We start from the raw sequence: 17,897 nt of genomic DNA on the forward strand, positions 1-17,897 counted from the left end.
AATACAAGGAGCTGCATGTGATGCTATTTCCAAAAGTACGCAGCACAGGAAGCAGTGTTTATGTAAGGCGTGTCCTGAAAGTGGGGTTATTGGTACCAAACTGAAGCTTTCCACACCATGGCTGCACCAGTGCTCTAGTGACACAGCGTGACAACTCAACGAATTGAACATCACGAGGCACTGAACCCCGTGCAGCTCCCAAGATTTTACACTCCGGTCCTCAGAGAGTCAGGATTCAGTCCCGTGGCATTTAGCTTTTTTTTAAACTTGCCAAAAGAAACAGTCACTGCTGGTGCTCCTGTTGATCTTTAACAATATGCTTTATTGCTGGTACATGAGCATCGTGCACAGACTTTAATGTACTGTTAAACTCTTAACTCTACATGATCTGCATTTCTATTCCATGGAAAGTATTTTACTGCTTTTGGATTTAACACCATGACAAATAATGTACAAAATGTACATTATGTCTGAGACACAATGTTCGCTGACTTAAACTGATCGCACTGGTCGTGCCCTTAAACAGCTGGAAGACGAACATGCAGCAGGGGACTATAAACTACAGAACTGGAAGTACAAACCATGCTGGATTTATATTTATAGTGAACTTTGCGTTTCATTTCAGCGGGCAAGAAACACTGCGGTACTTTAAGAATGTACAGCAAAAAAAAGGCTCCCTCTAAATTGTCTTAAAAGAAAATTACTGCTGTCATCATCAATAAAACCCCCGTATGGTACAACAATACAATCAGAAAATCTCCACACCTCTTGTTACGAATAGCCTTCTGCTAAATTAAAAACCACACTATTGCACATAACGTTTGGAAGGACAATTTGACCTTAACTCTTTCCCTGTTTTTTTCTTATTTTTAATGTTTTGAGTCCCTTGAAAAGGAAAGATGCTACTTTTTGTTTGTAAAGATAATTAAAATATATAACTTTTTTTTTACATTCAATTTACAGAGCAATGATACATTTATACTTAAATATATGTACTTCAACAGTGTGAAAGTATTAAGCACTGAGGTTGTTAGTGACAGCTCGCTGTGCACTAGGATGAGTTGTAGTGGAAAAAGTAGCTTCTGCAGCAGAGCCAGCTCTTCTGGACTCAGTCCTTGGGAACACGGAAGCCATCCTTCTCTTTCCGGAGGCTGGCCATCGTGGGAATGGGATCAGATTTCCCTACGTGTTCCTGCACGGCCTTCTCCCTGCAGCAGAGACAAGGGATCAAACGAGGGCGCCCAATCAGTTCGGCGTGGTGCCACTCGGTGAGGACAAGAAGGAAGAAATCTAGCTCGATCGATGGCGCCCTTACAAAGTCCGCAGACATGCATAAGCACCCTGGTTGATTAAAACCGTGCACGTGGAACGGGTCAAAAACCGGGGTGCTGAAGCAGAACATAACAACACGCAACATGGGGAGTGAACGAGAAAGGGAAGGTAACCTAAAACTAACTGTGTGGAGTTTGTATGTTCTCCATGTGTTTGCGTGGGTTTCCTGCAGGTGCCCTGGTTATCTCCCACAGTCTAAAGACATGCTGGTAGGTTAACTGGCTTCTGGGAAAACTGGCCTTGGTGTGAGTGTGTGCGCGTCTGTATCTGTGTGAGCCCTGCATCCAAGGTGTATCCTGCCTTGTGGACGTTACCTGCTGGGATAGGCTCCAGCTCCCCCACCACCCTGTATGGGATAACCTGGCTAGAAGATGGATGTGGATCCTAAATCTAAATGGGTTAAACAGACACAGCCGGGGTCCTCTGAGCCAGTGGAAGCAGGAGGCCGCGTTGTGTACAGATCAGGGCTGAGGATTCGTGAGCAGAGGGTTTAAAGTGAGATCCCAGGTGGGGACGCAGACGTACTTGGGAGCAAGTCACTGTACCCAGATTCCTCCCTCAAACCCATCTGTATTAATGGGCATCAAAACAGGTCACTTTAATCACTGGATTAGTCAAGATGGATGAATGCATCAATGACATATTATTAAGAGAGAGATCACTTTATTGGCCATATACAATTTCTTGCATTAGGAATTTGTCTTTTCGCATACCCCAGCTTGCTCTCCATGAGACACACAGATGGGGAGAGAGAAGCTTGGGGTAAGAGCACAGGGTCAGCCATTTATACGGCGCCCCTGGAGCAGTTGGCGTTAAGGGCCTTGCTCAGGAGCCCAACAGAGTAGGATTCCTCTCCTGGCTGCGGGATTTGAACTGGCAACCTTCCAGCCACAGGCGCAGATCCTTAGCCACTGTGCCACCACTCTGCCCCCATTAATATCAAGAAAAAACAGTAATATAACAGTAGCAAGGAGAAACACGCCAAATTGTTTTAGCGGATGATAATATCTCATCAGCAGCTACAGCATACACACAACATACAGTGAATGTTTTTAGTCTTGAGGATAAAATATTTTGAATCTTTTTGGAAGTCCAGCTCTACTCTCCATACCTGACTCTCATGAAAGGATTGTACGTGAATTCTTCGGCCATTGTGGACGGGATGGTTGGTTCTCCTTTGTTGTACACCTCCTGGAAAAATGTGGACAAGGGGCTACTTTCAGAACCAGATCGGAAAAAGGCTGGTGTGTCTTCGCTCATCTTTGAGGATAAGAGCTCACAGGACACGCTAAGACTAAGCCCCTCCCATCAGTCATCAAATCACTTTAATGTCACTGGCAAAAAAAAAAAAAAATTACCTTTGCCCAGGCAAGTTTTTTCCTGATCGCCTCGTTCTTTGGCTCCACATGTTGGGCAAACTTAAGGTTGTTGATGGTATATTCGTGTCCGCAATAAACCCGCTGAAACAGAAACTCACATTTACCAAGTGAGAACAAAATCTAGCAGCGGAAACATGCTCGTTTTCATTTCAGACTGACAATTCATTTCAGCCATGCTTTTAAAAGAAGGAAGCATTTTAGTTTGGTATTACTGAAGGGCAGTGGCCTATTAAAGATTCTCTCAAGGGGGGAACCTTCAATCAGAAAGTAGGAAAGAGACTGGGAAGAGTTTCTGACTTCATTTCCTTTGCATGGATTCATACAAAATGTTGTAGAAAAATTCTTCATCGGAGGAGCAGGACACAGTCTTGTGCAAATTCAGTTTTATTGAACTCAATAATGACATCAATGCACGCTGGGTCTGCCCCGCAGAACAGACAACCTGCAAGGGTTTCCCAGCTGTTATATATAGTCAGAAGAAAGTTTGTTTCACAATCTGAGTGCTTGTCCTGTTCTTTGATATGTAATTACATATTGTCCTGCTCTGTCTTGCTCTAGGTTCTGTCCTTTGATGTGCAACAGACATTGGTCTGGTTTATCCTGTTTGTGGGTGTTGTTCCTGTCATTTATTATGTAGCGTTAAGCCACTGGGGCTGCTAAAGCAAGTCAGCTTTATGACATCTTAGTGTAACTTTTGTTTGAGGCTAAATAAACAGACCCCATCAACAGCTCTCATAAGGTGCTTAAGTGGTGATGCTGGATAAGTGAGATATATACATGCCCCGCTTCACAAAACAAACTTCTTTTGAAAACTGTTTTGAAGTCCAAGACTTGTAAGAATCCCAAAATGCGTTTAAGCTCAGGCAACAGAGCAGTCCTTTGCTGTAGTGACTGTGGTTTGGCAGTACAGTAAAATATCGTACTTACAGTTTCAGGAGGCAGCTTGCCCAGCACGTCGATCAGAGCCTTGTACATTTCATCTGCAGTGCCTTCAAAAAACTTCCCACAGCCCGCCACAAACAAGGTGTCTCCTGAAAACGAGCAATAGAATAAAATCAAACTTAGTGGCTATTACACAGCAGTGAAGCAAATTGCTTCCATGGGAAAGGAATAATGCACTAACATGCCAATCGCATCAAGATATTGTACAAGTTAGTAATTCTTGACTGTGAGTTGTGATTAGAACGTACAGAAGAAAAAGATTGGACAATTGCCTCTTAATTCATAAAGCCAAACAACAGGATACAGTAAGCAGTACATTCTGACCCCCAAAAATGTGGCACTTTATTTCCAAATTGCTGAGAAGACGTTCATTAAATCCTAAAATAAAACCCTGCACTTCGAAGGTACACACAAACACATCAAAACATCAAAAACAAGACTGAGTGAAATGTAGCATAGTTTCTGTATTAAGCTAAGCAATCCTGTATTTATAGCATGGGCTTCATTTGAGTTACTTGAACTTGCAGCACAAGCACAGAGCTGCACTGTTTCTGTAAAAAAGACAAAGACGCACCCAATGTCTCCTAAATGACCTGCCCTTACCAGTGAAAACAGCTGGGGGTTCAGTGCTACCGTCTTTTGTGACAAAATAGCAGATGTGCCCAGATGTGTGACAAGGTGTGAACAGACACTTCACATTCAAAGAGCCCACCTATATTCAAAGGGAAAAATAAAGTTTAGCTGTGCCTATAGTGGGATCTTCTTTTAAAGAAATTGCTATTTAGTTATGTATTTTTATTATTATTGACATATTTATGAACAAACATAATAAGACAAGTAGAAATTGTCAAATAATTTTTAAAACCTTATATGGTGAACACAATAACACACTTCATTAAATGTCAACTTGCTTAAATTGTTGGAAGTTTCCTACTAGCGAGGTCCTAATTGAACTGCAGCTTTGTTCCAACTATTTGCTACGTGATGTGTTCCATCTTTGACTAAAATAGTGTCACATCAAGACAGTTCAAATTTCCTCTGGCTCCTTACCTTGAAGGTGTTGTAGTGTGTTACTTTCTGGCTGAGGGCTCCAACCCTGTCATCCCCTCCATAAACCTTCAGTCCTGAAACCAGCTTCACCAACTTCTCGTTGCCCCCGGCATGATCCCTATGGAAACCAGTCAGACACACATCACTAGGGATGTGGTCCCTATGGAAACCAGTCAGACACATATCACTAGGGATGTGGTCCCTATGGAAACCAGTCAGATACACACACCACTAGGGATGTTGTCCCTATGGAAACCAGTCAGACACACACCATTAGGGATGTGATTCCTATGGAAACCAGTCAGACACACATCACTAAAGATGTGGTCCCTATGGAAACCAGTCAGACACACATCACTAAAGATGTGGTCCCTATGGAAACCAGTCAGACACACACCATTAGGGATGTGATTCCTATGGAAACCAGTCAGACACACAACACCTGGGGCATGGTCCCTATGGAAACCAGTCGGAAACACACCACTAGGGATGTGGTCCCTATGGAAACCAGTCAGACACACATCACTAAAGATGTGGTCCCTATGGAAACCAGTCAGACACACACCATTAGGGATGCGGTCCCTATGGAAACCAGTCTGATACATATCATTAGGGATGTGGTCTCTATGGAAACCAGTCATACACACACAATTTGGGGCGTGGTCCCTAGGGAAACCAGTCTGATTCACATCACTAGGGATGTGGTTCCTATGGAAACCTCAAGTATGACCTTAATTCAGTCATGGTCGTTCTGAGCAGAAGCACTTTCTAGCACTTACCGCAAAGTAAAACTCACCAGTGATGATGTGTTGTAAGGACAGTAGTAAGCTTTACTCTGTGCTTTTTGATGGCGTCCACAACCTAAACAAGACACAGAAAGCAAGCAAGATTTCCAAATGCAGCGGCCCATGAAATTCTATATCTGACTATACACTAAACGAAACAAGTGCTTGGGAAGACATTACATCAGACAGTCGCATGATGAACATGAACAGTCTTTTTGAAGACTTACGGCACGGTTCCACTTACTTTGTGCACAACTAAACAACAAATTGTATTTCCTCTCAAATATTACTAACTATATTTGATAAACAAGTCTTCAAAAAAATTTGAACTCAGCACTAAGAGTTTCCGATAATTTCGTGCACGAATGGAGGGTGTGTGGATAGTGTTTTTTTTTTTCAAAAAAGGCAGCATGGTGCATGATGCCCTGGACCTATTTTGTATTCTTGGTTCGCCTTCCTCCAATTCCTCCCCGAAAACCCACAGAGATACCTTCTGGGGCTCCACTGGGTCCACGATGGCGGCCTCCCGGGTCTCCTCGTCGATGAGGAGATACATGTAGTTGTCGGTCAGTGCCGGAAGCAGCTCCACCTTCATGTCTGCCTGAGAGACCAGCGAAGACCGCCGGGAGGAGTGGAGGCAGGCTGCACGGGCCTGGGCAAGGGCTGAGAGGGAGAGAGCTTCAGCTCCTGCTGAACCACTTATCTGGGCAAGTAAGTAGGACTGACTCTGGATTCATACCTATTGTTATGCTGAACTGGATATGAACATAGATCTATGTACAGTATATCCTCTTATTTACACCCAAAATCCCCTTCATTTTGGAAGGAAGGAGTCTGTGCGCCCCCCAAATTCTGGGAAGGACTATTTCTTGACAGAGCAGTTCAAGTATGTAGCTGGGTCAGCCTGCGTAGGCTGCAAAGGAACAAGTAAAGGTTTTTTCCAGGCTGAAAAGAGGGGGGGGAAGAAACACAACGTTTCGCCTGTGACACTCCCGAAGAAGGCTCCACAGCTGGAAGGTTGTGTTTCTTTCCTTCTCTTTTCATCATGGAATAAACCTATTACTTGGTCCTTATTTCTTGACAACAACATCATCGTCAACATTACGTTGAATGAGGTTTTACACCAGTATTACTCCACGCACACAGAACATTTTATACTGTAAAGGTTCATTCCATGCTGCAAGGTAAAGACTAGGAACACATCTTGACCGTTGCAAAGTTGCAAAAAAAATAATGTATACATTTAATACTGTATATTCACTAGTACAGCAACAAGTGTCCGCTGTCAGTCGATGCTGCCAAAGAATGACGGCATCGTTTTTGTTAGGGCTTCTGTAAGAATAAACTGAACCATGTATTTTAAAGGGGAGGATCAAATGAAGACCAGCGACTCGTGTATATATTCAATTATGCTCATTCTTCCGTGCAATCAGACTTTACTGCTAAATGGTTTGCATTACTTTGGTGTAATGAATTTAAACTGCATTCATGCCTATCGCTGGACTCTGTCCAGTTTTTAGTTTTAGCGAGGCGTGACAAGATTAAAATCCTTATCCAAGGAAACTTTACTTCTGGGGATGACGCATCAAATTATGTAACACAATAAGAACGAACTGTACCAGTTTTTGTCACGATTTAAAAACGAAACAGCATTTCTATAAAAAAAGAGGGAGGGTTAAGTGTGTAATTTTTGCTAAACAACCGTAGTTCTTTTCACAGTTTAAATTAACTACAAAGCTATATACTGTGTGTATTTCATTTAACTTGACGTACACTGAAATAAACACTGAACAGGAACTACTGTTTTTCTGCGGCATCCGGAGATATCCAAACTCAAGGGAGCTGATGTAATATGCAGTACCTTTTCCTAAGGCTGACAGAGACTAAATCGTTAAAATCCGACCAGACAGGACGTTTTGGTCAGAGCCAAAACGAACTCACGGTGCGTCGCGGCAACACTAAAAGCTTCAGTCGTGTAGAAACGTACCAAGTTTACACGCAGCAGCTCCTAAGACACCGAGAGCGCAGGCACTCGCCAGTGACCTGTACATAGCAGGTGTTAATATTAGCGTCCGTGCAGGAACTGAACACTGTTGGGGTTTGAAGTATATCATGTCATTACTTTTCAACTTTGACCTGCCCAGGCTCAGCCAATCCCAGACGGGGGTGTGTCGCTGGCAGTTTCGCGTGATGCCGTAGAAGCCAAGTGATGATAGGGTTACCAGCGTGGATTAACAAGTATAAATATTATTTAACTTGTGCCCTCCGTTGTCGAAGGTCCAGCATGCACGCGTTTTATGATGCCCGTCCGTAAACGTGTCACTAATGTAAAGACTCGGGGGACCGTTGCCCGGGTCCGGAGTTGTTTTGGCACTCCTGGCACGCCGTAGCAAGCCTTGCGCTTCTGCATTGTCCAAAGGTCTAGTGCGGCTTGTATGTTATCGGTGAACAGCGGGATAAGGTGCGTTCACATTCGCACGCTTATAACAAGTGGTGCGGACTCAAAAGGCATCTTTTTTAAGGCATGGCTTCCGCGAGAAATTTAAATAGATTCTGGGAATGGGGCAGGAAGATTATCTGCGTCGGGAGGAATTACGCGGACCACGCCAAGGAGCTGAAAAACGCCATCCCCTCCGAGCCGGTGCTGTTCCTCAAGCCCCCCTCTGCCTACGTCAGGGAGGGGTCCCCCATCCTGCTGCCGGTCTACTCCACCAACCTGCACCATGAGGTGGAGCTGGGGGTGGTCATCGGCAGGGGGGGCACGGTGATCCCGCAGGAGGCCGCGATGGACCACGTGGCTGGGTACGCGCTGTGCCTGGACATGACGGCCCGGGACGTGCAGGAGGAGTGCAAGTCCAAAGGCCTGCCCTGGACCCTGGCCAAGGCCTTCAACACGTCCTGCCCCGTCAGCGAGTTCATCACCAGGGACAGGCTCCCGGACCCCGGCAACGTCCGGCTGTGGCTGAAGGTGAACGACCAGCTGCGCCAGGAGGGCAGCACCTCGCAGATGATCTTCTCCATCCCTTTCCTCATCAGCTACATCAGCGAGGTCATCACGCTGGAGGAGGGCGACCTGATCCTGACCGGCACGCCCAGGGGGGTGTCGAGCGTGCAGGAGCACGACGAGGTGCAGGCCGGCATCGAGGGCGTCCTCAGCATGACTTTCCGAGTCGACAGGCTGTGACAGCTGGGGACGCGCCGTTAGGACACACAAGACTTTCCAGCCAGATGTCGGAGAATAATAATAATAATAAAAAAAAGCCGATATATATTTTTAAAAACACCTTTGTAAAAATTAAAGTACATTTTAATCTCACTAAATTTACTCGGTAATATCTGTTTGCCTGCTCAAATGTTCCCCAAAATTAAAAAAAAAAATGGAAGCGTAAGAATGGAGGACCATAGTCATGGATTCCTATATTCCTTGCGCTGTAGTAATCATTTCCTATAACCTGGGAATCGGAACTACTGCAGGAATTCTGAGAAGAATGTTTCCAGGTCAAAAAAGATGCAAGCTTGTTTTGCAAAACACATAGACCAAGGATATGGGGTGGAGCGGTGGCTCTGTGCCTAAGGATCTGCGCCTGTGACTGGAAGGTTGCTGGTTCAAATCCTGCAGCCGGCAGAGGAATCCGGCAAAGCAAGTTAACCCCAACTGTTCCAGGGGCACTGTACAATGGTTGACCCTGCGCTCTGACCCCATGCCCTCTCCCTGTCTGTGTGTCTCAAAGAGAGCAAGCTAGGGTATGTGAAAAGACAAATTCCTAATTCAAGAAACTAAAGGGTTAATAAAGTGTTATTATTTTCTCTCCAACTCCCCTTCCCAGCCTGCTGAGTTTGGTGTTGTGAGCCGGTTAAGCATCAACCTGAGCTTTATAATAACTTAATATTGTTAGAAAACAAACTTGAGAAGCAATTCTAAACACAATGCAATGACTTACTTCTTTACACAAAAAAAAACATCAGATTCTCTACATTTCTCCATTTATTTTCCATTAACCATCCGTCAGGCTCAATGCTCTCAATTACATTCGTGTGTGTATAGTTGAGAAATACAATTCCAATCATTTCACAATGGACCTGCACTCATTCAAGACACCTTACTCGGGTTTTCTGAAAATGGCAACTATGAGGTTCTACTTTCCTTTCAGTTCTTGAACATTTACTTCACTTTGTACCCTGCAATAATCACATTGTGATGTAAAGAAAATAAAAGCTATCATGACATTTAAAAAAAAACTATCAGAGAATTTCATTAATAAGAACCTTGCATCACTCAGTTAATATGTGTGCACCAAAAATCTGATAAAAAGGAGATCAGAAAATGTACAAGATAAATTATATCCTATCTCACATTTGGCTAATTTTATTCAAATTAACAGTAAATGACTTAAAAGTCTTTAAACGCCAGATGTTAAAATTCAGCAATAAAAATATTTGATCATTTAGCTCATAGAGGGCAGATGTTTGGATAGTGTATTCTTTTTTGAAAAAAGGCAAAATTAACAATACCGTCCTGGACTTCTGCCTGTTTCGTATTCTGGGTTCACATTGCTGATCTCGAAAAGCTTTGTCCTGTTTCCACAGGGTCAGCCAGTGTGCAGGACAGCACATTCACCCTCAGACCACTTCTGGAATTGGGGGCTGGAAGCACCTGGAAATAAACAGCTTAAACTCGATGACTGTGGTAGGCTGGGAGTTTAGGAAAGGAGGAAACATATAGTAGAGTTAAGAGAAATTTCAATGTAAAAGGAGGGAATTAAAATCAAGTTAGAAAACCAAAAGCAACAGGTCATATACTTACAACTTTAGAAGTAAATCTCTAAATACTAGAAATATTTACAAATCTTTGGTTCTAGAAGTAATGGCATTAAGAGGTAATTGTCATTATTGGAGTAGTCTGAAACCTGGTTAACTCAGTGACGGAAATTAATGTTGTATCAGTGAGCAATTTGTTCTTTGAAAATACTAAACCGATGTGGTGGGATAACACTATAAAAGTAACCTTCCAAATGTATTTGTGTCTTGGAATGTAGAAAAATATCTATTACACTTTTGAAATGAAAGAAAGAATTATACATGTAAAAACAACCTGATAAAAGATATATTTTCAAACCTTATGGTAAACTTTGCACCTTTCCAGAAGGAATTTCCATTTCAGGGCTGTCTTCTGCCCTTCTGTCAGACAAATAAACTCTTCAGCCTGTCAACAAATTAAATAATCATCCAAGCTGGTGTTACGCAAACTAACTTTTATTTTTCAAATAGATGTACATCGCTGAAATAAAATGGAATTTACATTTCAAGCAAGCATAATAAAACTTATAAACTTACAAAATTATTCACAACTTGCAATTATACAAAGAAAAGTTATAAAATAACTGTATTTGTATCTGGACATTGTGAAAAATATACTGCCTATTAAATGACAGCACACATGGAGGTTAAAAGACAAGAATGCATTTATGTACATTTTCAAGAGCATTGTGAAAAAGTACATAAAGTATTAGAAACAAACCATATGCAGTGGTCATGATACTCACAGTGCAGCCCAGTGTTTTTTCTGCTGCAGTGCCAGACAGGTTGCAGGACTTCAGAGTGCCAGTGTGATCAGTGAGGTCCACCAGCAAATCAAAGCTTGCAATGGCTTCTGTAGGATTTCCTGACTCACTGCATGTGATGCTGGAGCAACTCTGCGTTTCTTCATTTATCAAAAACATGCATCTTGCACTAAAATGTGAAGACGATATTTTCATCACCTTGTTCCAAGAGATTACACACTGTGTGCTTATGAATTTGTATTACTTTGGTAACATAAACAAGATCAGAAGCTGTTACTCTATTAAAAGTATAGTCACTTTGAAATTAAGCACTGCTCCCTGGCTTTGTGTAAAGATCAGACGTTTGAATTAGAAACACATTATTTCTGACATCTGATACTAGATTTCTATTTGGAACAAAGCACGCCATCCTTTGTTAAACCACACATGTCATTGTGTATAAGAACAATTAAAAAATAACTGTAAAGGTATTTGCTTTGACATTTAAACAGCTATATTTTAAGAAGATAGCTGTTGAAAGGCAAGCACTTAATGAAAATTCATTACAAACAGAACTCACCACCTGTTTCGTATTAATTTGGAACAAGATGAGTCAAGGTTCATTGTAGTGACGAAGGCATACGTGATTCCATAGATGGAGTCAGGCCCATCAAGATTTTCATGGGCTCTGAGTTTCAGCTGATGTACAGTGAATACATCAACAATAGAGTCCACTGAAAATAAAACAAATCATAAGTGCATTTCATTCACCGACCCTAAACCTTTATAAAAAAGCTGTTTACAGATCACTATAATGTCAAAGCATCAAGACTGAGACACAGTAAATACATCAACAAGATTCCACTGAAAAATAGATAAATTATGGATGCATTGTTATGCATTAAGCCCAAGCAGTAAACTAAGCAGTATTGGAGTTATGGAAAGAAAGGAAAAAGGAAGGCCAGTATTTAGGAAAGCTGTTTACAGATTACTAAACAGCCAAATAATTAAGATGAATAATATAAATAAATCAGTTTCTGTCAAGCAAATCCACATATTGTATAACAACTAATTATAACATCTGTATGCATTTATTATACCATGTTACATACAGTTCACTCCATCTGCTGCCAGGTCATCTGGGTCATCCAATCCTCCAGTTTTAACAAACTCCCCGGCATAGTTGAACAGCAGATTGGCTTCTTTTGTGTCTAAAACATTTATGAACATAAAAAATTCAAATACATTATTCAAGTAAAATATAAAAATATATCAGTTACAAGCCAATAATTTTGACATCCTGCTCTAGCAGCTGTAATTCAAATCTACTCTTCCATAACATGCAGTTCTATAAACCCGGAGCAGAACTGTAAGGTTACCATTTGGTTTTCAATTACTATTTAGATTGATAGACAGTAGTAATGAACCATATGGGAAGTGTGTCCAAAGTAAATTAAGCAGTGGCTTGTCACTGACACTATTCTACGATGCTTAAAGGTTCTTTCCATGCGTTACTGAGTATGGAATATATACGTGTGAAGAAACTTGTTTTGAAGTGTCCCATACTGTATATCACCTGCAGTGCAGTGTAGAATTTCTTCTAGGATCCCGAAGTAAGAACAATTTATCAGTATGTTTCAAAGGAGCATTAGAGAAAAGGGTGGCTTAGGTTTCATGCATTTAACAGAGGGTTTTTAGCTATATAAGGTTACATATGGGCCAAGTCTCTAACATTTTATTCCTAGAATAAATAATGAGGTTTTACTTAAAAAGAAACACCTGGAAATGAGGCTACAGCCAGGTAAATTGAAATAGCTTTGGCAATAATGAGACAAGTTTAGGTAATTTAACTAGTGGTTACACTGAACCTATGAATCTAGTTATATTTTTTCTTGGTTTCATCCTGCTCTTACCAGGGTTGACAGTAATGATTGTTTTCGAAGTAACTGTTGCAGCCATACTGTGACGAAACCTGTCAAATGTAATTCGGGCATCAGCAATGAAGAGCACTGCAATTAAAAAAACATCAAGTCAATAATTCAAAAAAGAGTTCATCCCGTTCTTTTTCATGTTATAAATTTCTGTACCTGTCTCTATTGGGATCCATGTCTGAGCAAGATGAATGGCTTCATTGTCCCAGCTAAATTAGAGATAATTTCATCACAAAACATGAACATATCCAAAACAGCATTTTAAAACTTATTTGATCTGTATCTTTAACCATTTCTCCTGCAGCTTACCAGATCAAGGGAAAGGAAGGTACAGTTTCATCAAATAGCTTTACTTCACACCTCTGTCCTTTGCGCCTGTCTGCTGTTGTGAAATACTTTGGTCCACCAACCTATGTACAACACATATACACTTAAATATAAAACAAATCTGAATGAAACTATTTTCTGTATTGCTCCTGGCCTTTGTAAAACACATACGCATTTAAATATTTTAATCTGTAAAACATCTGTATTCTCACTGTTAATTCCTGTGATGACTTTAATGTAATGTATGCAAAATTAGAATGTTCCATTAATTTCCCCCAGCAGAACACTACAATTTGGAAAAGCCAACTGTAATACTGCAAGATTTGGACCTTTGTCCTGTTGTGGAAAATGAAACTGAATCAGAGACATGCGTATTGCCATAATCATCTACATTTTAAGAAAGCTATCCTTTCTTAGCTTTTTAAGCAGAATACTTCTGACACAAGACAAATGGGCCACAGACCTTATAACTGCCTGTCCATCAAATGCACTGATGAACTACAATGAACTACAATACTCTTAATACCAGCTGAACTCAGATAGATATGCACCACCTCTGGGAGATCCCTGGCAGTGGATAAGTGTCATAAACTATATTACAAGCATTCACTAAAGGTCTCACCCTGCGCTCCTACTGGACATTTTTATGGACAAAGGCAGTCAATGGTCCCTAAATCTAATGTCTTTGAATCGGGAATTAATAAAACTAGACAGAGGTGCTTACCGATCGAACTGCTGCCAGAATATTTATAACTTTTCCATCAAGGCTCTGCCCATTGGCAATAATGTCCCCCAGTGGGTAGAAATCTTGAGAATCCTTCACAGGCAGATGGAATAAAGAAAGAAGCCTGGTTTCTCTTTCTATGTCAGAGCATACCCTGACAGTTGAATGGTTTTCGCTCACTAACAGTTTGTAGAAGCTGAAAATAGAAGCATGTGAACTTGTTTTGAAATTTGCTTGGCTTTCACATCTCTTAAGTGAAATAGATGAAAAAGACCCAGTCAGACATAGTGGAATTACAAAGCAGTGCTCCTCACCCTTGTTCCTGGAGAGCCATAAGATCTTCTTTTTCACCTGAGCTCTTAATAGCTTAATTGAGATAATTATTGACTTAACTGTTTTAGGTAAAGTGCTACCTAAACCGTCAGTTTGCAAATCTTTAGTTACTGAGGAGTAAACGTTCAAATTCAAAATGGAACAAGCAACACACTTTGTAACTGTTTATAGCCTTAATTGTCAAGGGAAAATATATACAGCATTTACAAATTATAAACTGTATATAATATAGTCCCAGAAATATTTCGGGGGGCACTTTATATCTTGCCTTGGGGTTGATGGGTTGAACTGCTCCTCTTTCTCCACATCTTTGGTTACTATTAAAGGGTTTTCAATTACAACTGTAATAAAGGCAGACGACCTTGTCAATAGCAAGTAAATTAAAACAATTTCACCAGCAAAAAAATCTCTAAGTCTCCTACATCAATACAATATATTTTCATTATGCAGCACAGCTGCCTACAAATATTCAAGGTTATTCAATAGTGTTGACAGCCTACTCGGCTTAAAGTGATTATTGGTCATTTCAAAACAGAAAAAAGCAAAGCATGGAGTACTAAAAGACACTGACGTTGTCTTACCACAGTCTCCAATTCTGAAACTGTCTGACAAGGCACGGATAAAATTCTCTCTTCCCCAGGAAAAAACATTGATGAAATGGTCAGGAGAATCCTTAATTGTAAACCTGAATGTGTGTCTTTCTGACCCAATATCTGAATACAAACATGACAGTAACAGAAACTGAACAACCATCATTTTTTCTTTCATGATGTAAACACACAGTGATAAAATGACAAATGTTTGTATTTTGGACATTTATCATTTACAACACATCTTAAAGGCTTATATTCACAGAACCTAAGTCCATTTATCACATACAGTATGCATAATCTGTCTCATGTCTTCCTGGGTATTTGAAGCAAAAGTGCATAAAACAAAAATATCATAAAGAGTAAATAACCTATGCTATTTTAAACTATTTTAAGATCATTTTAAATATTAGGAACACAGCATAAGTAATAAAAATCTCAAGTCACCATTAGATGGCAGTGTGAACTCAGAGCTTTACAATCAGCCCAATAAATGAATTAAGGAAAAGAAACTGTTGGGCTCCTTAAGTGGAGTTGCATTAAAAAATTGGTCATATAATTTATAGAGGTAATTTCATAACAACAGTCAAATCAAATAAAATGTGGTTGTTCTGTAATATGGGTGGATCTTAAAAAATGTTTTTAAAAAGTTTTACTTTTCAAGTAATAAAATAGTTATATGTAAAAAATAAATTCCTTAAGAGTCAGTCTTCATTTAATTACCACTAAAAATATACTGTACGCAACTTTTTCTGTCTGGAAAGCCTTTGATATCGGTCTTGCCAATAACAACTCCTTCGACATTCTGCAAAACACATAAATATACAATTGTAATGAGTCATAAACCTTTATGCACAAGTATATTTACAAAATGTTTTTAACATTTACAAACTTACACAATCCACGTTTTATACTACATGGCCTCAATTGCTGAGTACTGCAATTCTGTGGTTTCAAAGTAAGTTTAGCTTTTGAGAACTACTATAATGTAGTTCCACGGTAGTTCTTTATTAATGCTGAAAAATTAAGTAATGCTTCAGAATTCAGTCCATTTTAGAAAACAATCTGCAGCACGATATTACATATTGATGTTTTGGCATGCCTCACTTCATTGACTTGTCATTGAAAAATGTCATTACAAGTGACATTTAAACAAATTGTAAACAAATAAAATGTAACATACTGTAAGTATGCAGCTAAAGGAATGTTATTACTAACTGCAAAGTGTAACAAGAACAAGAATCTAGCAATACGTTGGACACCCCACTCAGTACGATACAGATACAGTGCAGATCCGATTTTCACCCTTGTGGATTCAAGACAACACTCTTCTACTTTTCTTCAGATGGTTGTACAGACAGTAGGGGCTAATAGACAGATACACTGTATAAATACCATACATTTCTACAACAAAGAAAAAACAAACTATGGTAAAACATGGCCAGCTAAGCAACCTGAGAAAACAAAGCACCAAGCAATTTCAATTGATAAATACACACTCACTATTCAAGAAGAATTTAACTTTTAGGCTACTTTTCAGTGAAATTGGTAGTGAATTTAAGACCTCATTAAGGACTGTAATGCACAAGTAATGTTTTCAGAGAGGGAGAAAAACAAGGAGCTACAGTAAATAAACACACCAAGTTAACCAAATGTTAAGGCTAATTTTTACTACTATTACTGCTGCTACTACCACTACTAATATTTTACTTACAGGATGAGTGGTGCTTGGGTGCAGGTCCGATATGGAAATGCAGTTCTGAAGTGGAGCATTAAATGACATTTTTTCACAACCTATAAATGAACATAAAGTACAGTTAGTGGTAATAAAATGATTTGCATTGGGTGGTTAACATAAGCAGGACCTTCTCCAAAAGCTGCCATCCAGCCCTTATATAAACTGGCCACCGATATAGCCTGTTCTGGTCCGTCAAAAAGATAACTGTTAAACAGTAACTCGGTTTTATATGGCCTACCAAATTCAGTACTGTTTTAAGGTATATATTAGATGCTGAATACGACATTCCAAACCCTTTAGAGTTTGAGTTTATTTTCTCTGTCTTTTAGTTTACTGGGAATAGGTTTAACCGACTGATAGGGCTCTAGGTACGAAGGTGTGATTTCCTTTCCTTGTTACTGCTGGACGGACTTCGGAAATCTGGCATAATCACAACAACATGTACAGACACAAGATACGGAATATTTTAACATTTAAATACAAATAATATAAAATAAACTGTTTTACCGCGGAAATGCCGAAAACGTTTACTTCTGTCGAAGCCAATTGGGTTGATCAAATCCCGTAAGTGAATTAAAGAAAAGCGTCGTTCAAGAAGAATTTAACACGGGCTGACCAACATGGCGTCCAGACCTGACGCGCCGAGGCGCAGTGATGCGCGTGACAGCCTCACAGTCTGGACCCTTCGAGAAGGATGAATTACAGTATATATTTCAGAATAAAATATATCTATATTTATCCATCGCTTCTGCTATCTGGTAATAGGTCAGCTTTACTCTTGTTTGCGTGAGTGCTCGTTATTTTGTTTTCCGTTAAAGATATACTAAACATGGTGATTACACTAATTTTATTAAATAGTGCGACGGTGAATAAGAATATCCTATATCGCATTTCTCCTGAATGAAGCACAGGGAATTGCATGTAAATCTTAAGAGTAACAATAAAATGAAATTGCCTCGGTGACTAAAATAGTAATGCAGACATCCGAAACAGTAATCTAACTAAACAAAGTAAATAAAGGTTTGTTCCATGCTGAAAAGAGAAGAAAAGAAACACAACGTTTCGGCTGTGGAGCCTTCTTCGGGTGTGTCATCCAGTGATTTATTTTACCTTACCTTAAGTATAACACATTTCATTAAAGCCGCAGTTGACTGGCTTACATCATGAAAGGTCTGGGTGAGATGTCTTTGGAGATGTGCAGTATGAAGTGATAAAGGATATCATAT

At 40.1% G+C, this 17,897-nt stretch overlaps 3 protein-coding genes across 6 annotated transcripts; 1 reads left to right on the top strand and 2 right to left on the bottom strand.

Annotated features, from left to right (window-relative positions):
• Positions 1-301: 301 nt before the first annotated feature.
• Positions 302-7,610, bottom strand: LOC148645023 (hydroxyacylglutathione hydrolase, mitochondrial-like). The gene is made up of 9 exons (XM_088613208.1): positions 7,476-7,610; positions 5,979-6,151; positions 5,500-5,564; positions 4,704-4,821; positions 4,257-4,365; positions 3,639-3,742; positions 2,691-2,792; positions 2,444-2,523; positions 302-1,208 (listed from the first exon to the last, which is right to left on the bottom strand). The coding sequence occupies exons 1-9, from the start codon at positions 7,600-7,602 to the stop codon at positions 1,109-1,111; spliced, it is 978 nt and encodes a 325-aa protein (XP_088469334.1). The 5' UTR covers positions 7,603-7,610; the 3' UTR covers positions 302-1,108.
• Positions 7,611-8,012: 402 nt separating this feature from the next.
• On the top strand, positions 8,013-8,809 carry fahd1 (FAH domain containing oxaloacetate decarboxylase 1). The gene has a single exon (XM_088613213.1). The coding sequence runs from the start codon at positions 8,013-8,015 to the stop codon at positions 8,670-8,672; it is 660 nt and encodes a 219-aa protein (XP_088469339.1). The 3' UTR covers positions 8,673-8,809.
• Positions 8,810-9,455: 646 nt separating this feature from the next.
• Positions 9,456-17,502, bottom strand: meiob (meiosis specific with OB-fold). 4 transcript variants are annotated; one of them, XM_088613183.1, is made up of 15 exons: positions 17,179-17,501; positions 16,648-16,727; positions 15,681-15,738; positions 14,925-15,056; positions 14,612-14,684; positions 14,011-14,206; positions 13,269-13,369; positions 13,116-13,168; positions 12,942-13,037; positions 12,141-12,239; positions 11,609-11,762; positions 11,032-11,218; positions 10,605-10,691; positions 10,001-10,142; positions 9,456-9,667 (listed from the first exon to the last, which is right to left on the bottom strand). In XM_088613183.1, the coding sequence occupies exons 2-14, from the start codon at positions 16,714-16,716 to the stop codon at positions 10,035-10,037; spliced, it is 1,413 nt and encodes a 470-aa protein (XP_088469309.1). In that variant the 5' UTR covers positions 16,717-16,727; positions 17,179-17,501; the 3' UTR covers positions 9,456-9,667; positions 10,001-10,034. The 4 variants fall into 4 exon arrangements, with proteins under 4 accessions (XP_088469309.1, XP_088469310.1, XP_088469308.1 ...); XM_088613184.1 differs by having other exon boundaries at positions 9,456-10,180; positions 17,179-17,502; XM_088613182.1 differs by having other exon boundaries at positions 9,456-10,142; positions 17,179-17,500.
• Positions 17,503-17,897: the final 395 nt, after the last annotated feature.

Source organism: Lepisosteus platostomus, chromosome 19 (genome assembly GCF_059453375.1).
Source record: "Lepisosteus platostomus isolate fLepPlt1 chromosome 19, fLepPlt1.hap1, whole genome shotgun sequence".
NCBI classification, from domain to species: Eukaryota; Metazoa; Chordata; class Actinopteri; order Semionotiformes; family Lepisosteidae; genus Lepisosteus; species Lepisosteus platostomus.